The sequence below is a fragment of the Anopheles gambiae genome, chromosome 2 (genome assembly GCF_943734735.2).
Source record: "Anopheles gambiae chromosome 2, idAnoGambNW_F1_1, whole genome shotgun sequence".
Taxonomy (NCBI): domain Eukaryota; kingdom Metazoa; phylum Arthropoda; class Insecta; order Diptera; family Culicidae; genus Anopheles; species Anopheles gambiae.
This window is the reverse complement of record NC_064601.1, coordinates 92349796-92372413: the sequence shown is the minus strand read 5'-3', so window position 1 is coordinate 92372413 and position 22618 is coordinate 92349796. Positions and strand designations below refer to the sequence as shown.

The 22618-nt window shown below is 45.3% G+C and overlaps 1 protein-coding gene across 10 annotated transcripts in view; it reads right to left on the bottom strand.

Moving 5' to 3' along the window:
* Positions 1–22618, bottom strand: part of LOC1276568 (NAD(+) hydrolase sarm1) — a 45563-nt gene that overhangs the window by 18797 nt on the left and 4148 nt on the right. For 2 of the 10 annotated variants that reach the window (XM_061644577.1, XM_061644582.1), the window contains exons 1-3: positions 10791–10838; positions 7889–8082; positions 44–193 (exon numbers count right to left, since the gene is read on the bottom strand). In XM_061644577.1, coding sequence (XP_061500561.1) covers positions 44–193; positions 7889–7960 — 222 coding nt within the window. In that variant the 5' untranslated portion in view covers positions 7961–8082; positions 10791–10838. Of the gene's footprint in view, positions 1–43; positions 194–1844; positions 1961–2244; positions 2713–4327; positions 4436–7888; positions 8083–10753; positions 10839–15932; positions 16593–22430; positions 22586–22618 lie in introns of those variants that run through there. The other 8 variants (XM_061644573.1, XM_061644574.1, XM_061644579.1 and 5 more) reach the window with 7 other exon arrangements.

Genomic DNA, 22618 nt, shown 5'->3' with positions numbered 1-22618 from the left:
TCATCGACATAGGATAAATGAGTCAAGTAAATGTGTCGCTTACCTCCTGTGATGTGGTCATCGAGCTGGTAGAGGTTGCGTTGCCCAGTGATCCGGATGTGGTGGACGCAGCCAGCGGCCCACCATTCGAGCTGGCGAACAAATTGTGCCGGCTCGGGAGTGTGGGCGAACCAGTGTCGGCTATATCGGACATCTACAATGGAGCAAAAGAGACAGAGGGAGAGAGAGATACAGGAATTAGTACAGGTAAGCAAAAGGGATTATAATTCGTTACGACGTAAAGTAAATGCGTATTAAAGAGTGTTTTTTTGTGTATGTTAGTCAAACATGATCGAAGAGTAGTTTGCAGCTGAAGAATGGGATTATAAAAATGATCTTTAGATGTCGAGTTTTGTGTTATGAAGGGTTAATATGGAGAAGTAGATGAATGATGCCAGCCCATCAGTGGCCGTAATGACACAAGACATTTAGTGCTATGCAAATGCAGCACCAGCGAGAACGAACGGGGTTCGGGCTGCAATGAGGCGGAAATGTGTATATTTAAATGTTAAGCAGAAAACAAGACAAAAAATGAAACACTACTGCGCCATCATTCCAAATACGTCAATGAACATGATTTTGGAATCAGTGAGCTCCAGGGGTTTGTTTAGTTGAAGCTAATGGATGCACAGTTAAGTCACTCTGAGGTGAAGTTCAGAGGGAGCTGGTGCTTAGAGAGTGATTGAGTGAGTTCGGTTACTGCAAGACGACACAAAAATTAGCTGCAAAATAACCACTGCAAATTACTTGTTCTAAAAAGCATCAGGTTTTTAGAACAAAAGCTTAGCAACCTTTTAATCAAACGAATTATTATAGTTTTAGTAATTTTTAATAGCAGTAGTAGTCTAGAAGTAGTGTTAGAAAGATTAAAAACGTATTCAAAATGATCTGATCATCAAAATGCTATTAACAGAGATGCACTTATTGTTGGACTAGGACATCTCCCTGCAACAAAGACACCCCTGAGGCCTAGTGTCATACAGTTTTGCACCTGAAGATCACAATAGATCATCACGGGCTGCTATTTTGACAGTGGCAACAGGGATAGAGCCCCTCAGCCAATGCCCTAGACACCCTGGACCCAAGACTTATCAGGAACAGTGCTAAATATTGTTTCACGTTATGCCCTATTAACTTCTCCTTTCAATTAACAAATGAGTTGAAAAAGGGCATCAATCTCGTCAGAATCACACACATGTTTTGCAATCGTGTAGATGGCAATATTTTCCTTTTTAAACGGCATTTTGCTGTCATTAAGCTACACATCTCTGAATAAACCTCACTCAACTTTGTCTTATCTGAACTAGAAGTAGAGCTATTTACATGTCAGTCTTGATCGGTGGATCAGCTACTGGAGCTGGGGCATTTGGCTGAACGTTTGCTTAATGAGTAATGAGTTGCGCGCCCAAGCGAGACACCGTAGGAAGCCTTCCCAATGTTCCGTTTGTCAACCACCAACACCGACGGAGGGTGTCGTCGTTGCTGTTTACCAGAACCCATCTTCAACCACACTTGCCACTTGCCATCTCGGAACCAAAGAATGTACTAAGTAAACAGACACAGTTTGGAATGCAAATGCCACCGGGTGGGGCTGACACGAACAATGCTGGCCCTTTGTTGGTGGCAACTGAGCCACATGGGCCACATTAGTGCGAAGTGAAGGAGGTGTGCATGGATGACGGTTTACGTCAATTGTGTAGCGGTATGGAAATGAAGTGACAGAATATAGAAAGAGAGAGAGAGAGAAAGAGAGGGAGGGGTTGTATGTTGTGGCCAGAAAGCATCTTAGCAGCGAACACACTCACATTGGCGGAAGCTTAGCGATCCATTGACCAACGGACGTACACACAGAATGCTGTTAGTTCACAAGTTCATAGCGATGTTCGCAAACACAAAACCAAACACATTTGTAAGAAAAGTAGTGTAATATTGCAATAAATAGAGACAGAGAGAGAGAGAGTGAGAAAAAGAGGGAAGAAAAAAACCGATTAAAGGCAGGCACACATATACGCATATACACACGCAAACACACGCAAACACACACACAAAACAACACAGCAGAGTAGCAGTAGAGTAGAACAAAAAACACGGGGGAAATAACACAGAAACAGGCAAACAAATGTAGTAAACAGGAGGAAAATATTTAAAAATGTTTTTCACTGATTGATTGTGGCGAGTAAGAGGTTAATAAGGTAACACACGAACCGATTTGAAAAAAATCTTTCGAGCACTTTCCAACGAGTTTCTGTTCATCTTCGAACCAGCGAGGCCCTTATTAGCTTCACACTGTTCACGGGCACTATGCGCATATAACGTTTGTTTTGCTCTTTTTTGTTTGTTTAATTCAAATCACTCGCGCAAAACAAAAACCAAAAAAAAAAAAAAAGAAACACACGCGATTTGAGCTGGGCAATCGAACACAAAACTTGCAGTTTAATTCACTTCAAATTCACAAAAAAAAGATATAATTGCGTGATTAGTGGTTCTCGGACAAGGGGTTTGAGGATATTATTACAGAAACAGGCACACACTCGCACAAATAAAGCGCTTTTACATCCGCGAACCGTGTAATTGGCAATCGTTTTGTATCCATTAACGCTTCTCAAAAAGGGAAATCATCAACAATTAGTCCGTTCTCTTGTTTGGGACGATGAATTCACGCCACTTGCCACCCAAAACCTTCCCATTCGCACAGTAAGATAAGAAAGACTGTTTGAAGGCCTGTGGGCTCTGCCGTGTGAGTGCGCAGAATGTGTCCGCCTCCAGGCACAGCTCAACAACATGGGGGGGGGGGGGGTGAAATTCCACCCGCCGCGGCTATCTCGCCCAATCATCTTTCAATTACACGCCATTACGAAGCGTTTGAATGCTTTTCGGGACATTCAATCAACCGGGGGGGCAAACGTTCCTTATCTTATCGTAGCCCCCAAACCCACCAACACACGCTAGCGGGGAAGAACCGTGATTGTGTGCCAACAAAAAATAGGTAAAAACACACACACAAGCTAAAACACGCTTAGAACATTCGTAAAACGAAGAAAATGTGTGGAATTTTGATCACGCCACCACCGGTGCCAATGTTTCGTTCGTTTTTCCAAGATACCAAACCTTTGAGGAGAGCCATCCCCATCACCTTCAATGTGTTTTGATAAGAAAAACAGCTCATAATTTGGGAATGTGTGCAATTTTTTGTTGTTGCTGCTTTTAATAATCGACAACAAAGATAAATGAAAACAAAAAGCGAGAAACAAAAACTCGCGGATGTAACAAAAAAAAACCCTCAAATTCAGTCTGTCGGTGTGTGTGTGTGCGGCTGCCGGTTATTAGCAAACAACAACACAACAACGTGTGCGGTGACGCGCGTACGCTGAGAGACCGACGCATTCTCCGACTCTTATGCTGTTGCATGCCCTTCGCGCAAAATCCCCCCCCCCCTTCCCCCCGCCTGTCAAAGATGATAACTGCGACGTGACGCGAAATAGAACAGGCAGCAGCAGCAGAAGAAGAAGCCACTATTTGCACACACATGGGGTAGCAAGCTGGGGGTCGAAAATGCTAGACGACGGCGGCGACTACTACGATGGGACGGTCTACACCGGGACACGGGGTAGCTTGATTTTAGCATCTATTTCTATCGCCCTCTCTCACTCTCAAACAAACACTCTCTTTGTGCTGCTTTTTTGCATGCTTGTCACGCTTTGGTGGGTTGAACGCAAATCGTTCATGCGTACGTTCATGGCGAAACAGTGAATGGGTGTGTGTGTGTGTGATGCTGCTAGCCAGACATAATTCTGGACTGAAAGGGGGAAATAAAAACACACACACACACATAAGATGCGGTAATAACAATGGTTCTAAATGTCAATCCCTCCAGACAGCAACACACTCACTGGCTACTCTAATCTGTCGAAACTAACTACCGGAAGGTGTGTGTGGCCTCATGGGTGTGAGAACCACCCCTTTCTCTCTCCCTCTCATACGCGATACGCGTCACACGGGCAGCAGTGGGGCCACAACACAAAACATTACATCCGCATGCAACAACGATTGTTCGAGATGGAAGAGCGCTCAAACGAGAGAGCGAGACAGAGGGTGATAGGTAAGAAAACGCTAGAAGAAATTCTTCGGTCTTCACGTCTTTTCGATGAATAAAAATTAAAACACACACGCACGCACACACGTACACTGCTGCCGGGAGGGCACTTTGGGCACGGTTTTTGAGGGCCTTTGGGAGGTATACACGCGGAGCAAAAAGTTTGCGCGGAGAGTCTTTTTACACAACACACACCACGCGGGCAGCGTCGTCACTGCTGCTGCTGCCTTTACGACGTTGCCTTTTCGCTGCACCACACGCGAGGGGGTTGAAATCGGAACTGAGCATTGCTGCGGCTCACCCTAGGGCAGTCGGGTATATGGTAGCCCCAAGCCCAAGCGCGAAAACCGCGTCTGTTCGCTCGGGCGGGGAGCGTGAGAGAAAGAGAGAGAAGGGATGCCGACTGAGAATGAGAGCCAAATAATAGAGACAGAGAGAGAGAGCAATGCTTGCGTGTGTGTTTGTGCGTAAAAGAGAAGGCTATGTCAATGCCGGTCAGCAACAAGCGTAGTGCCAACCATTCCGCAAACACATCAGACGAACATCTCGTTTGCGTAAGTGTGTTTGAAGCATCTATGATTTTGATGCTAATGTCATAATGAAACAGTTAGAAAGTTAAAGTATTTTCGCTGTCTAAATCTTTCTGAAACATTTTAAACTCTCGCCAGTAAACCAAATCGCGCACCGACACAGGTGACAAGGAAATGCGCACGAAGGAACTGTGTGATGAGCAAACAAATGCCGAGATCGACGCAGCCACAAAGCTTATAATGGATTTGCTGCCGCTGTTTGAAGCGATGACCACGACGACGAGGCATTGCAGACTGTGTCTCCCCACAAACACACACGGACATGCAAACCTGACCAAGATTACGCATGAAGGGTACTGCTACTGTTGGCAAAGATCCACCTTTTGGGATGAGCTTTGAGATCAGTTTTTTTCTTTTGTTTTGCTTGAACAAACACAGCGCCCGCACGTTTGCCGGTGTGTTGCAAACAGAAGAGCTCTTGCGAAGGCACAGAAACAGAAAGCGGAAAGCGTTCGACCTTGATAGTGTCAATATGACGTAGGATGCCGGCAGTGCGCACTGTGATTCTAGTTGGATTTCGTAAAGCTGGATTTGAACCACTTCCAATTTGGATTTCTAAACGAAAGCTTGCATGATATTTCACAACATGTAAATGAGATTCTTGTTAGACAAGATGAAACGTGTTTTTGATGAGATCGAAGCAAATGTACGTAGCAAAAAAAAGGGGCAAATCCGGCAGGCACCGATACGCGACCCGTTGCGTGTAATGTGGTGCTGAGGCACGTTGGCGTAGGACGAACATACGGCGAAAAAATCGCCATCGAATAAAACCTGTTCGCACACCCACTTGGAAAGGGAGGCGAGAACGCCACTGTGCACCCCAAAGAGACGCCAAGGGAAGATCACTGGCAGCATGTAAAGAAGGAACTGGAATAGTTTTTCGTGACTTTTTGAAGAATTCTTCAAACATCTCTGATGAGTACCTCCAGAGTTCCGGTTACATCAATGTTACAGCAAACCGACAAAGTCCCATTATACCAACAGCATGGTAAATAGGGAGGATGGTGTGTGTTTGTTATGTTTACGCGTTGCCGCAAAACCGCGATGAAATACGCATACTTTTGTTTGGTTCTGGAAACACTTCTCATTCGCAAAACATCGCCCCACAAATCATTGGGAGAGCGTTTAAGAGAGCGAAACAAAGTAATAAAGGCGCGAGTGAGCGCAAGAGGGAGAGAGACAGAGAGAGAGAGAGAGAGAGAGAGAGAGAGAGAGAGAGAGAGACAGAGAGACACAGAGAGAGACAGAGAGAGCATGTTCATTTACTCTTTCTTGTCCTTTAACGCGAGAATGAGCACTACAAGATTGAACGGCACCGCATGAACGATACACAGAAACCGGCAAAATGCAAAAAAAAAGAATCTTTTTTGTTTGAAAAATAAAAGCAGAACTCAGTCTCAGTATAACATTTTATACGATTCATCCGAAAAACACTCTCGTTCTTCGTCACGTCAAACAAGCGCGTTAAGGTTCATCATTATTCTGCTTTGGTGTTTTTTGAAAGGAGAGAATTGAACTATGGAGCGCTCGAACATCCCGCAAACAACGGGTGCCATGACGCTACCACATGCTCCATGCTTGCAGTATCCGCGTTAGAAGCATACGAGGGTACAGATGCCTACAACCGATAGATGCGTGTGTCTGCTTGCTCGAATAGAGAGCCTCAGTGAGTGGTACTGATCAGGGTACTGATATCAGTGCAGTCGCATCAAGTTCTTACGCCCGCTTCACGGGGTTAGTTTGTCGATGATTCCCACATAACCCATCATGGGATGAATGAAACCAACACGTCGAGGTTCCTTTTGAAGGATCCCTTGCCGTTGAAAAGCAGGAGTACTGCCAAAAATAAACCTTTGATTTGAAAATGAAAACGCAGATCTCAAGACTCTTCTTCATATTTGCGAGTAAGCTGCGCACAATTGTATTGTCTATAAACACAAACCAACAAAGAAAAGCTGGAAGGATATGATGGGACGAGGAGAATTACACACAAACAACGTCTTGATTTCACCGCATTAAGATTGGATCAACGACGCTACCACTTGCTCTTTTCTATTGGTACTCTCTGTGCGGCAAACAAGCGTTCACATTGCTACCAGTTGCTTCGTTTGCCGTTCTGTGTGAAAAGAAGAACGAGATTGAGTGACCCTAGCCAGCACTCAGTTTCACACGCAGTGTTTATTAATATAACAACACATTAGGAGGGATAGTATCAACACAACGAATCTTCCGAAGAACGCTTTCAACGTTAGATCAGAGGTTTGAACCATAAAATAGCTTCGTGACGTGCACCATTTAACAAAAGACTTAACGCTGCCACCTGCTCTATTCTATCGGAGCTTTCCTCTGGCACGAATAAGCGTGTGTTCCATTCCGTTTGCAACAAAATTGTGTTACAAGACTGAGTGCCCTAAGGAGCTCTATGGAGTAGACAATTCATATACACGGCTCGCTAAAACTGTAATCAAAATTTCATCAAAAAAATGTAAAAATGATCAAGGGGCACATGGTCCATGTGGGATTAGAACTCATGCCTGGCAATCAATTTATTTTACCAATCTTGTTTTTTGATCAGTATTCTAACCGCGATTGTACAAAGAATCAGCGAAAAAACCACAAAAAAACTATGAAAAAGGTATTTGTTGGGCTGTTATCTATATTTGCAGAAATCAGGAACTGGTTTTGAGCTGAGCAACCAGTTCAAAAGAACGTTCAGACAATCTTTCGTAAGAATTGCAATGGGGTACCACTACAATTCTAACGTCTCGAGAGAGAGCAGAGCGTAGGAAACATAATTTTTCTACATTAGAAGATATACCGAGGTTTGAACATGCACAGGCCATGAAAAGCTCCATACCTCTTTGAGAGGCGTAAAGCCATGACGCTGCCATGTGATGCCAGATCTGTTTAAAGAAAAGCGAAGGGCAACAAAAATCATTCTGAGAAACTGAGTAGTTCGACGTCTAATAAAATGGGAAAAATGAAGACTCCATCTCATCTCCTAGGAGCGGCAACACACGTTCAGCTAACACACCCTCCTATCTAACGCCATCACGCTACCATTTGCCCTATTCATGTGGAGCTCGCGCCCGACGCAAACAAGCGTACACACTCCTACCAGCGTTAGATCAGCAGGCGTGTTTCGTTCGTTCACTTTTCTGCTTACCTTTCTGTTGGGATAGAAGAATTGCGACCGCAGGACCGAGATCGGTGTTGTTGGCTGGTGATTGATGCCCATGATGCTGAACAATCTTTTCGCGCTTTTTTTTCTCTTGCTTTCAAACTCACTCGCTATTACTTTTTTCACCTTTTTGCACGCACATTGAACACAACGGGCATTCGGTGTGAGAATAACTGTTGCTAATAATAATAATAATAATAATAATAAAATAAACCACTCCTCAGCTGTGGGTCCGGTATTTAGGCGACGGAAAATCGATAGGAATATCCAGGAACGTTTATTGATGGGATGGTAATTGTTTCTTATCCTTCTTATTTAAAAAAGAAATGTTATGCCACTAAAACTTTGGTTTGTGTGTTGGTCGTGTCGCTCTGCTGCTTATGCTCACTGGTTTCGATGCCGTTTTGCATTTGGTAAGCGCTGCACCGATGCACCATTTCTTACACACACACACACACACACACACACACACACACACACACACACACACACACACACACACACACACACACACACACACACACACACACACACACCCTTTTATGACCACGGGACACGGCATGACAAACGCTACCTCCGGGCGTGTCCCGGGGGCGTGTGGTTGTAAAAAAAAGGGCACGGGCACCATTATTATTAGCCTTCAGGAAGTCGGTCGCCAGATAAGCTACACCGGAGACACAGACCCGTGGAGGACGGGCGCCCTGGCGGGGTAATAGTTGTGTGTCGCCACGGTTGGTTGTGTGACTCCCTTGCGTTAAATAAAAATTAAAACCCAAACCTGGTACGGGATTGTCTTTGGTTGAGACACAGCAAAACAAAAGTGATGAAACAACAACACCCAACCAAACAACCGAACCGGATTCCGGAGAATGATGAAAACAAATGGCAAATGTGTGGCACATCACAGCACCATCAAGCATTGTATTGCCATAAAAATTCGAATAATGGAAATGGTCAGTAGGTAAAAAGCCTGTCTCCCGCATGGTAAAGGAAAGGAAATCGAAAATTCCATTCGTAATCACACATTCCCTCGCACAAAAACCCGCTGATGCTGAGATGGTGGTGCGCGAACACATCTTCACGTGCTATTTTGCTTCTGTTGCGTGTGTCCGCTGCTCAAGTGCCAAAACATGCGTGTGCGTCAGAGCGATTCGAATTCACACACAAAATTGGGAGAAGAAGGAAAGCGTTCGGGAAATAAAACACACCTAAACCAAGCTTCCATTTCCTTACCCGTCAGTTACAGCATTTTCCCCTTTTTCATGTGTTTGTGGGCAATGGGCAAGCAAACACAGTCACAATGGCTTGGATTTGAGAACACAATTTTTGATTCGAACGTACAATCTAGCAGCCGTTGGAGTGTTTTGGAATGGGCTTGTTTATTTCCCCCTTGCGCACTTCAGTTCCCACGCGATGGGAGAGCGAAACAGCATCAAAACTAAACACACACACACACACGCTCGTTCGTTTAGCGAAACCGCAGGAGGCGGTGCAGGCTTAACGTAAACATGGAAAAGTTGTTCCTCACAGTTGTCTTTGCGATTCTTTTTCCATCTGCCAAACTGGTGAAAGTTAAATGAAAAGAAAAAAAAGAAACAAGTTTGTTTACAAACCACCGCGCGCCTGTTCTACAGGGCGTGAGAGTTGTTTGTGCGGCTTGTGGACAGTTTTTATGGGTGAATGGGAATTTAGGAAAATTCCGAACATGCTCAATACGCTTTTACGAGACCGCTTAAAGTGCACAGAAGAATGTGGGGTTCAGGCATTTTATTACTCACACACCTACACTCCTTTTGTGGAATGTACACACCGGACATTCGCAAACATCAAAACAGATCGTTCTACGAATTATTAAACATTATTTTCATCAATTCCATACGATCTTTTCACTGCTAAACCCTGTCAAAGCCTTTCACCCCCGTTGCACTGGAATCACTGGGCGAGTCCTCTTCCTCCCTGTTTAAATCTATTAATTACAAACATTGAAAGCGACAACAACGACAAAACGGTCGTAAGAGCGACGACGCTGCCGGTTGTGCAATGAACGGAAACGACACAACATTCTTGTGACGTAAGAGTCGGGGCAGGCCGGCCGGCCGTCCAGTGCGCGAAAGGCAGATAACCCCATCAAACCGGGACCGGCGGTCCGAGACAGCAGCAACAGGAGGAGAGGAGAGCAAAAGCAACACGAAATATTAGTTTGTTGTCGGTAGATGGTGTTAGTGCTGCTACTGTTGGCAGTGTATAAACATCGAATTTGCATCCCTTTAAATTGAAACGGATCCACAGCAAGCGGCCCCACCAACACACTCGAGAGTCCTTCCAATTGACACAGGCGCGCGCACCGCACACTTGAGTGTTGCCGCAGGCTGGAAATTCCAACCATGGAAATCCAATTGGAACGTGGGGGGACGTTACACATAAATCGACGACGATTCGCGACGATGATCATCACCAACACATGATGAATCAGACACCGATTTGCACAAACGCACACACACACACACACGCGCACACAAACCAAGGGAAAACTGTAATGTTGGGCGCCGCCACGCCTCGTGTTGGAAGGGTTGGAGGGGTGATCACGATCATATGCCAACAAGACGGCGACGGCACGTACAACAGCACACGCGCGCATCCCAGCTTCCCACCAGCTCGGTTTAAAGTAAGAAAAACGCACACACAAACGCACAAAGCGATCACTAAAGCTGCGGTGAAAGGAGATGCTTTCTTTTTTTTCAATGTGGGGAAAGGACCACCGCCAGGACACAATCGGCTTCACCAAACTGATGTGAATCCGCACTTTCACTTGCAATAATTTCACACACACACACACACACACACAACAACCTGAAATGGTTTGATATGTTTGCTACTCCGCGCGTACCTTTCCTGCTTGGCTTTTGCGCGTCCGCATCGGGCGGTTCTCGTTGAGTGTCTGAGCTCGCGGCGTCGCTCGACCGCTCGTATTATCAAACCGGTGCGGGCCGGTACGCGTGAGTGTGAGCGAGCGCGTGCTCGTTCTTTTCCGTTCGCACCACCGGGAATGGGTCGCATGTTCGCTCGTACACGTGCTCTCTCTCTCTCTTTGCTGCGGGAGAGTATGAAGCCCAGCAAGAGAGACAGCGTGAAAGGCGCTCAGTAGAAGTGGAACACCGCGCGGTATACAAGCAAAAGGGCAGCAGCAGCACACGTTTGGAAAGGAACAGTGTAGTGTGTGTGCATGTGTGTGTGTGTGTGTGGAGGTAAAGTAAAACACCACAACAAGAACCTTACTACACGTGGGTTGATAACGGATTGGTTGCGAATTTTAACGATCTTTACCATTATCGTGCTAGATCAAACAAGTGTGAGGCGCTTGGGAAACGGAAATCATATAATTTTTAATAGTGTAAGGGCAAACATCCTTTCCGTTCCCTTTTTTTTTCGTTGGTGGGATCGAATTCCAGATCGAAAAAAGCAAGGTTTAAACAAGGTCAAGTGGTTGGACTTTGGTTCCTGTCTTTAGGAAAAGTGTTTTAAAGTGAAAGAATGGGTTAGAAGTCAATCGTAATCCGCTTTGGACGCTTCAAACCTCAGCTTTGACCTCAGACACCTCGAACAAAGATCTCCAGATTTCTCTCCCAGGTGTCTTGAAACCCCAACCGAGGACTCCACTTTCGTTCAGGCTTTGGATGATCGCTGCAAATCCGGATCGATGACTCATGATGCAGCTATTATTGGGAACTTCAAAAAAAAAACGCACCCGAAGGACACGATACAGAAATAGAATTCCTACTAAAAGCCCACTTATTCTAATAATATCATCTATTTGCCGAGGTGCTCCAAGCGTAGAATTACGCCAACCAGTCAGCTGTGAATGGGCATCCCTGCGACGTGCTACGTCACACTTGGCCCGATCACCACACAATCTTATCTGCTGGGGCTGCTTACCTTTCCCTTATCAGCAGCTCGAGTCACACATCCATTACGTTTTGCACCAATTTATCGGTGATGTAAGCACGTTGACATTACCCTGGCCGTGGTGTGTCATACACCCCCGTGGTGTGGGACAGGGGGAGAATGTCCCGGCTTTCCCGGGAATTGCTGCACGCCGGGTGGATCGTTCTCGTTCCTCGGTTGGGGTTTGGAAGTGTGCCGAACTTTGTGTGGCCACGGTCACAGCGTTTCATGTACTCTTCCGGCCCCCGGTGGTTCACACACTCATACACGAGAGTTGTGTTGTGATACAAAAACTCACGCGCTGGGTTAGTCATGCTTGTGGGCCAAAAGCGGCATTGTATTTTTGGAGAGCGCACATGGACATGTTATCTGGTATTTGGATCTCCGCCTCTTTTTTGGATGATTCGTCCAAAGCGTAAAGCAAACAGCAGCCAGCATGATGGAAGCTGCCGAAACTACTGTCCAGCGAGCACAGCAGCAGAAGGACCTAACCTTTCGAAAGACTTCGTACAAGAAGTCAAAAGGCAACAAGTTGGTGGCAACGCGCAATACACTTCGGTAGGAGGCACGAATTCTTGAGCGATGTTTCACCTCTTGGGGTAACACAAGGGGATGATCGCAAACGTGCCCCAGAGCTCAAGCCTCTAAATTACATACCGTTGGGTAAGGTGATCAGCAGGGGAAGCAATGGTAGTATTGGCAGTAGCAAAGATAGAGAGAGAGAGAGAGAGAGAGAGAGAGAGAGAGAGAGAGAGAGAGAGAGAGAGAGGGAAGAAGAAAACCACATGATCAAACAAAGCGGGTTGATGATTAATTCAAAATGAATTTGGTCCACGCCGGAATGTTTTGGTGTATCGTTTTACTTGGCCAATGACACGGGGAAGGCTTTATTTTACCGTTGGTGAGGCGAAGTCCAATGGAAAGCGTAAAACTGTACTCATATTGCCCTTCCTGTGACCTTCTTTTCGTGTGCCAATAACAAAGTTTCGACGTATTTGCAGAAGTTATTATAGCCTCATATATTGTACACAACAAACGATCAGGGCAAATAATTAATCCAATTGTGTAGACATATGCTTCACTGGAGAACAGAACATCTTCTTGTCATTATTCAATTCTCCACTTCAAGCTTTACTTTCTCGCACAAGATACGGTCACAAACTGTGCCGCTAAATCGGTCACATCCGGTGCGAGAAACTAGATGAGCGCTTTCGTTCGCCTCAAGTGGCTCCTACACTTTTCCCACTACTACTCCTACCTCCTCCTGCTGCTGATTAACGTCTCAAGAGGTGTGCATTAACGCATCAAGTGAGTAGCTCAAGAAAAGAAGAAAAAACCGCAAGCGCCCGTTGCGTCACCGGACGTCCGGTCGGTGCGCAGTTCCGGACGCGAAATACTACTGCTACAGCGGGGATGGGCGATTCTTGGAAACCTGCCTGTTGCTTTCGCTAAAGAGGGGGCGGGAGAGGGGAAGTAACGCGCCGAAGGATAGATTGCACTTGATTAGTCAATTTTTGAAACAGACCCCGTAGTAAATAGCACACTCTTAAGGTGAGGGAACGGAGTAGGGCTTGACACGCGAAACCGGCGTGATTTGGCGTAAACTTTATCGCGCCTTCGCTGAGACATACCGGCGAACCGGGTGATTTTGAGGGTGGGCTGGGGTTTGGTTTGTAATGATGATACATTCATTATGCTTTGGTTGCACCCCATTTAAAGCAGAGAGGGCTCACCGTCCGTTTCGTTGCAACATTTACCTGGAAGCGCGAAATGAAGCATTTGTGTGTGTTTCGTTTCTTTTATTGTGGCGGAAATCAAGGTTACAAAATTTGGAAAAAAAGAGTGAAAGTGAATTGTGCGCAGAAGAATGTTTTGAGCAATCTTCCATTACAGAGCTAATTCCATTGTTCCATTGGAAATGTGTTGCAAAAAATAATGTACTAGATGCTACGACATAGAATTAAGATCATTTCAGGCAAAAAACAGGCAATGTGGCAATCATTTCTTCCCTAATATCCACATCAAGAACAACACCGTCTAAAAGCCGTTTAAGATATTCTAGTTAGAATCGGAACAGAACCAGTAAGCCAATAGCCAAATCTACACATCCTTTCATACGATTTTCTCAATCAGAAAGCTCAGCGTCATGGATGCAGTTCGGAAAGCTTATTGCGCTTTAAATCTCTGCCCTCTGCCTATTCAATAAATAAAGCAATTCAATCGACCATAAAATCATCTACTTTAGCATCTTCACCACCCACAATTCCAATATCTGGCAATTCCAATATCGATTATTTCTTTGCGGGGAAACTACTTTTGTATAATTTCGCCATTTTTGCAGATCCCCGTAGACGTGTGTCGCTGGTTGGTACACTAAACGCACCATCCGGTGCCACCCACAGTCACCAGACGGGGGGGGGGGGGGGAAGTGCTATAAAAACCATCTCTTTACAGCCGCAAACCTCTTCCGTGTCCGAAAGTCTCGCGAAAGTGCGATTCATTCATAAAAAAAGAGACCGGCCGTTTCTCACACGCTGAAACGAATTGAATTCAAAACACAGCATGAATCATCGCTTTTTGCAGTACGGATAAAAGTTTCTTCATTCAAAAATCGCTCTCTTCGCAGTTGATTAATTGCTACAGTTGGATACGATTAGATGGCGAATTGTCCAAACTTTCAGTAGCTTCAGAAGTCTCCATACAAACACCTCCATACAAATAGTTTTGTGGTCATGCCTTTCTTCTCGTCTCTCTGTGTAACACCACACGTGGCTACACGGAGGCAATTAATCTGTCACGATATGGCGTGGCGACCGGAAAATAGCGTCGTGGACTTGTTGGGAGCCGTATCTCCAAAATTGGCAACCTGTTCGGCAGCCGGTTTGGTGTTTTTTTTTCTAGAGTACGCGGTCAAAGTGAGCGATGTACAGACGTCATCAATTACTTTCGCTCGACACGTTGAGACACGTTTGGTGGCAACTAGTTTATCACTGAATTTGGGGCGACTCAAATACCGTTGACAGGGTGCAAATTGGAGATGTTGAATGGTAAAAGGCAACGATTAATTGGGATCTAAGGAGATAGGATATGTATCTTTTACGTAGTTGAATATCATACATTATTCACCGATTCCCAAAATCCCAAACCATCTTCAAGCTCAAAACAATGAAACAAATTGAAAGTATTTTTCTTATAAACCATGCTCCAAAACTGTGCAAGAACTCTACACTTTGGCTGGTATTTCCCAGGTCCCCGAAAAAACAACAACGCACAAACTGCACACAGTTGTTGTATCTTCCATTGGACGGATCATTGGTTCAACGTTCTTTGTAAGCTGGGGATTTCCCAGCCTTCGTCTCTCCCTTTCTCTCTCTCTCTATTTGCCTTCAATTGTCACAGATCCTGTGCCGGAGTACGATCGACGCAACAGAGCTGCCTGATGAATACAAACGAGCTTCTGCAACTCCACCACCGATCATGTAGTAACGCTCTGCGTGCAGTATAAAAATAGAATAACTAGATAAAACGAACTCCCTTGTTGGGGAGTGGGCGCGAGACGCGGTATTTCCCGATCGTGTTATGAATAATCGTCCAGACAGACGTCAAAGCACTCCGATGGGGTTGACGCTGGAACAAATAAGGGCGGCAGAATCAACATAAACGAGCACACTGACTAGTACCTTCTTCTATTGACTTGTGGGGTGTTGGCATGTGAATTTTCTGGGCTGCTGATAGTGATAAAAACGCACACAGCTCCCAGTGACAATAAACGAACACCAAACAATCGAATCAGTCACCCTGGGTATGGGCGTTCTCGAGAGAGAGAGAGAGAGAGCGGTGATTGATGATGATTGAAATACATTTTACTGTGGGAATGATAGTGCGGGCGAGATAGGCATGCATGATAAAGGCAGCTGGCAGCCCAATTCATGAATGAGTCGGTACATTCCTGGAGGTATGACATGTAAATTCAAGAAGTTTCCTTCCAATCTCCTTCCCGGCAGCTAAAAGATGCAAAAAAATTGATGCTTCAACCCAGCGACGACGCGAACCCGTCTTCAACCCAAAGAAAACCACTACCACCTACCTTCCTTGGCAGCGTCATCCGTGGGACATCGCGAAACGCACCCTCGGATGCACGGCGCAGCTTGAACCGATTTACCAAACCACCAGCGCCACAGCCACCACCCTCCATGTTCGTTGCATTCACAACAAACAAACCAAATCACACAAACACACGCGCACGTGAACACAGCTTTAATGGCGGTGGTGATGCTGGTAGGTTGGTTGGTTGAGCAGTTGCCGTAACCGTTCAAGGTTAGTGCCGCCTCTCGGGATGTGTATCTCCGGAACCTTGGCCAAGCGGGGTTGGACTCTACTGTGTTTGTGTTTACTTTTGCAGCACGCGGGAGACCACAGCGCACACTACGATCTACGTCTGGAGAGTGCGCGACGCGTTGTGTAATAATTCACCTCTCTGTAATTGTGGTATTGAACTCGCCCGTACACTTTACACACCGGTCACAGACGCACCCAGAGGATGTACCGAATTACTAGTTGGACTAATGAGAAGAGTAGTCTTCCCAATAAAAAAAAAAAGATGGCGTCTTTTCGAAACAGTACACACTGAGGACACTGCGAAGCTCCACTTGAACGAACACACGCGTTCAGCCCTTCTGGACACGTTCGAGACAACAATCACAGTGAACTAGATTGCAGTGCTGCCGGGTGGTGCATCTCTCCATTCTTCATATCTCGCGTCGAAGTAATTATCCCCTGCCACTGTACACTCCTCAGCACTTAATGACAGCTGATAGACGATAAACGTCAAAACAATGAAGCAGATAACTGTGTGCCTCTCTCTCTCTCTCTCTGTGTGTGTGTGTGTTTGGTACTGCTACCGGTTTTTACTTCTGTATTCCTCACGGTAATGTAGCGAAGCTCGCGCCGCGTGGTCTTCCGTCGGGACGCTCAAGTGGTACTGTTTGGTACCGTCGGCAGCACTCGGATCCTTTCCCCTTTTCAGAAACTTAATATTTTTTGCGGCTCACTCCCACGGTTTGTGCGAGCAATGCGAGCAGACCATCGTTTTAGGGGATGCTGCTGCTACTCCGTCCCATGCCATACCCACCAACAGTGCAGTGGGTTTCAACGTAAACAAAGAAGTAAACCGTACATGACGAGCGTGAACATGGAGTGAGAAAAAGACTCGGCCCATCCCCAGGACTTCCAGCCCCATACCGTTTCCAACCGGTCCAGACGCGCACGGGTAATAAAGCTTTTTTTCTTCTTCTGCTTATTATTTAGCACCATCAAAACTGCCGACTCCCCTCCTGTCGGGGTTCAGAACGCAAAAAAAGGTTGGTTTCGGTCCCCAGACCCCAGGGAAGTGAGCACAAACTTTCACACCGGTTTACCGTAAAAGGGTATCATCACCACACAGAAAACTTTTTTTACTGAACTTCAGTAAAATTTTACTGACATTTTTTTAACTGAAGTTTCAGTAATCCTTTCAGTAAAAAGAATGTTTACTGAATCATTCAGTAATGTCCGGTGCTCACCAAAATGACAGCTCGTTTACTGAAATCCCAGTAAAGCCATTCTCATATTACTGATTTTTCAGTAGTTGGTAGCGATTAAAAAATGACGAAATATTTATTTTAAATTGAGTTTTTATTGATGCGCAGATATTGCCAGTCCCTCAGTTCATATTCATACATGTTTTATGTTGTTTTATACAGTTTTTATACTGTATTTTGCCGCCGCAAGTGTAGATGGTTCAGTAAGCGCTCACAGACACCACGCAATTTCAGCAAGCACAGTGGATAGTAGCAAACATTTTACACACCAACACGGCTGCCAATTGTTTTAAATTACTCCCGTAAGCCGAAATATCACCTGAAATTTCACCAGGGTGGCTGTAAGCGCCTACAAAATCAACTTTTTGCACATCACGAGCAAGTAGGTACGGCATTGTTTTGTTTTGATGTTCTGACTGACAGGTCGATTTGACAGAATGAATTGCTGCATTTTCAGTAATTTGTTTTACTGATATCCAGTGAAACGACTAATTTGACACTTATTTTACTGATTTTCAGTAAAATGCGTATTACTGAAATGAATTCAGTAAATTATTTTGCTGAAAGTCAGTAAAAACATGACATTCATGCTGAAAATCAGTCAAATATTCTATTACTGAACCGTTTCAGTAAAAAACTTTACTGAAGCAGGATGAGAAAATTTGCTGTGCAGACACCCGGGATATTCGCAATTGGAAGAATGAGGTTCGGTTTTGAGTAACCAGTTGAGAATGCTGCTTCTTTTATGGCACAATGTTTTTTTTTTAGCGAGTTCGAATTGAAGAATCAATACAGTGTCTTCAGCAGCTTTCATTATAAGGAACTGAAACTGTGTGAAGTTCAACGATGCCAACTTGGAGCAAGAATTGTAAAGCTTGTGTTAAAGTAGGTTTATTTATGGCCTACTTTGACCGAGACTGACATACATCTGGGGTTCGAATCTCGTTCTCGCAATGCTTTCAAGGTCCTAAGACTATTAATTCTGCTACAGGGGAGTGGTCCAATCATTCTGCAACACTTTCAAGCATCAACATCAAGAAGAAGTCGTCTACCCTTAGAGATTGTCTGCACAGAGATACTCTTCTACTGAAATACTTATTTCAAAAAAACTATAAAGAACATAGCCCTTCTCGTTTTAGCACCTCCCAATGCCCCTTACCCTCCTAGATCACTCTCCCGGTGGCCGTGTAATGTACCCATTTGTCAGCAGCTAATATACTGCTGCCAGCTTCGCCATCGCCGATATTTGCCAATAATAATTTTCAACCTTTCTTGCTTCTTGCTGGAAGAACTGCAACCGATCTCACGTACTTCAAGTACTTCAAAATCTCGCGTAGGCGTTAGGTGCGAGATGGGGGACAGAGGGGAGAAGGCCACAATTACAACGCACCAGTCCTTCTCTCTCTCTCTCTCTCTCTGTCACGTTGTTCGAGTGCGGCTGGCAATACGGTCTGGAAATAGCCGGGCCCAGCCCGACGAGAGCCAGAGGCGCCAGCCCCTTTGGTCGGGGGTGTACTTGTTATGGCTTTATTGCGGGGGGACTCTGTCTCAGCTGCATCACAGACACACCAAACCAGACCTAAGGTTGGACAATATTGCGTTTCTCAAACCGTGTGGTTGTCTATTAACCATCAACAGCACGGGCAAGACACATTAAGCGCTGCAGCATGATTAAAGTACATTAGCCCGTAAATAGGACCCAAGTTGCGTTAGGTGCGATAGGCTAAACAAGGAGAGAAACCGGTGTATTGAAAGGATTACGATGGATTGTCTTCAATACATTTTTACCCTCGCTCCCTTCCTTTCTGTCCCATTTTAAAGCCGGGGACTGGGAGGTCTGTCAATCAAACACCCACTCGAAGCAGGGTGGTGGGTGGCAGGTGAAGAGGGCTCAATAATAATGAACCGACCCGACGGAAGGGGCTTACCAACCTCATCAAACACCCAACCAAGCATTTCAAACGGCACAGTTGCAGTTGCCTCACGACTTCCCCTTCTGGTGCCTCAGGACGCACCACGGCAAGGGTCATCCAAGGGAAGTGGGGGGGGGGGGGGGGGCGGTGGCATAGTCAAACAAACAAAAAAACCACCCTCTACGCTCGGAATGACTAAAAATAGCACGGTCACGTTTTACGAGCATCGCGAAACCGTTGCCAACTACTCGGCCGAGAAAGAGAGCGAAACAGAGAGCAAACAGGAAATGAGGTGCATTTTTGTTCGCGCCATGCTGTGCTGCATGGCGTTGGGTTCTCCACTTGTATTGTATTCCCTTGTGTACTGGAAAGGGGGGATTCGTGTCGCGGGCTCGTCCATTTATCGGTCGCCATCCATCCTGTGGAATGAAGATGAGCCAATTGCACGCAAAGTGTGTGTGAGTTCGTATGAATGTATGATCACAATTGATTTGTTTTACGATGGCTGTTTCTGATCTGTCTCGCTTCTTTCTGCTCCTCGCCATTCACGGATTAGTTTGTTTTGTTTGCTCTTTTTGCTCTTTTGTTTTATGCACAATCGGGGACCGCGAGCGCTCGATCGCGGCGCGTTGTAATGCACCGGCGTGTGTGCAGTCGCATGCGTATCGATCACGTGTGTGTCAGCATGATGAAGGTGGAGGTCTCCCGCAGCGACACGCCATCCCAGCAACAAAGCTACCCGAGGGAAGGTGGTGGTGGTGGTTTGGTTAACAACAATGACCGCAAAAAAGGCAGAAAGACCGTAGGCTTGTGTTCTTAAATTAAATAATGTATAGGAAGGGGGGGGGGGGGGGCAAAGTGGACCCCTTTTCAATCAAGTCAATGGGAATTGAGGGGTTAAAGTATAATCTTTTCAGTTAGAAAATCAGAGATATATTGATTGGGAATGGATAGAAATGTGATTTGATGGTTCTCTAATAGCTTTAATGTATGTAGAATTTTTTGGTCCAATTGTATTGATATCCAATCGGAAAACACCAATAAACTATGGGAACGAACCAAAAATCTATGGGATACGATCAAAAAATCGTGGGAACGCACCAAAAAATCATGGGAACTGACCAATAAATCGTGGAAAACCCTGTACAGGGTTTCCCACGATTTATTGGTCAGTTCCCATGATTTTTTGGTGCGTTCCCACGATTTTTTGGTTGTATCCCATAGATTTTTGGTTCGTTCCCATAATTTATTTTTTCAAATATCATCAATATATAATATAGGATATCAATACAATTGGACCAAAAAATTCTGGAAAACGACCAAAAAATCGTGGGAACGCACCAAAAAAATATGAGAACCTACCAAAAATTGATGGGAACCCACCAATAATTCGTGGGAAACCCTGTAAATAGTTAGACATATTTGGCTCTATTTTTGGGAAGAAAATAAGGTATTTGATGTAGCTCTTTACATGAAATAATCTAAAAATGAGCAGATTCTCAAGACAGATTGCACTGGATGAGGCCTGCGGCTGTGTTTGACTATCTTTGAGGTTGAATGATTTAGATTATACGGCAAAAGTTCAATAAAAAAGAGCCATGAATCAAGTATAAAGATATGTACAAGTTCTATGAACTAGAATAGAAGGTCAAGGAACCGCCATTTCGTAATTTGCCGATCACAAGGCTATGGAGATTATATTTATCCATCGAATGGCACGGGAACGGACGGCCATAGGAGTGCATGCAGCATTCTTTCATAAAAGAGCATTTGCATGTTAGAAATTTAAGAGGAATTTCAACTTACAAGACACCATTCACCAAAGCTAATGCGTTAAGCGCTGCTATTGGGAACCATTTTGCCCCCGTAATTCGCTGTAGTGAAGTCTTCGAATAATTTAAAAATATACGATAAGCTTAGAATAATGTACAAATACTGTTATTTAGAGGTAAGCTATCCATGAAAATCCTTTCCATACCCATATAGCCCCTTATTCCCTTACTTCAAATAATAAGCAAACGATAGAGTACGATCACTTCCGATCACCTGCTTGCTACCTAAACATCAATGAATGAATACTGTTCTAAAAAATTATTAGCAAAACGTTCAAGTACGATCATTTCCGATCATTGCTCACTACGTTTTAAACAAATAATTGCAACCTTTCAGGCTTTTTTGTACGATGCACTTTGGCTAATACGCGACCCGCTTGCGCGCTTTGCATCAGCTTAAAGGCATTAGCGTTGCGCTGCTATTTCGCTGAAGGTTAGTTAGTTGCACACTGCCCCAGTGTACACTTTAATCAAACGTCAAACGTCCACACTAGCAGTGCAGATAAGTGCCGTGCATGCATTCGGTCGTAAAAATGCATTCCGAGTCACTTCAGCGCTCTGTCCGTTTTCAATTAGAGCCCTTAAGGGCAGTGTTTAGCACAAGAAGAAGAAGAAAAAAACACAAGGGTACACTACCCTGCATTTTTGCCAACCGCTAACAGCGCTTTATGGCCATCATTTGCCACGCACTAAGCAAACACACCGACTCCCCTACATGGGCAGTGCGAACTTTTGTCCTGTGCCGGTCTGCGGAGAAAATGATACGCCATTTTGCTAACGAAATTAGGCCTAATTTCCATGTCCTATGCTTCAACAAAAAAAAGGGGTGGCTAATTATCGGAACGGGCCACGGGGGCCCCGAGTGGCCCCGTTCGCACGCACCGGTTGATCGTGAAAAGAGATAAAATGATCGATCGTGCATCGATTAGGTGGGGGAGGGGTAAGGGGCAGGGTTTTTTTTTTCTTCTGTCGTTGTACAACCTTCCCCCCGCGCGACAGTCGTGACGTGACGCGACCTCCAAAAGTACCACCTGGGTGAAGGGGGGGCGGAGTGTGCGCGGAGGTCACCGGGTGGCAATTATTTGCACATTTAGAGCGCGCGGGGCGGCGATGGAGAAATTATGTAAATAGTAATTAAAGTGCAATTACTAGTCGACCTGGCTGGCAGCTGGGCAGGGCTCTCTCACCGGAAGCTGTGTTAGGAGTTTTGACATTCTTTTTTGTTTGTTTGTATTGTTTGGCACACGGCTGTTGTACGTACCTCGGATGGGAAGGGTGAGATGGTGCCCGAATGATGATGGAGCCCGGGACTGAAGCGCATCAGGCGAGAGATGGAGGATCCGTTGCTTCCCTGGCTGGAGGCCGTTCCGGGGCTAGTCGCTTCCAGTAGCTGGGTCATGATGATCGGTGAGTGGTCTGGCGAGTGAAGAAATAGGACCAAAGGGATCT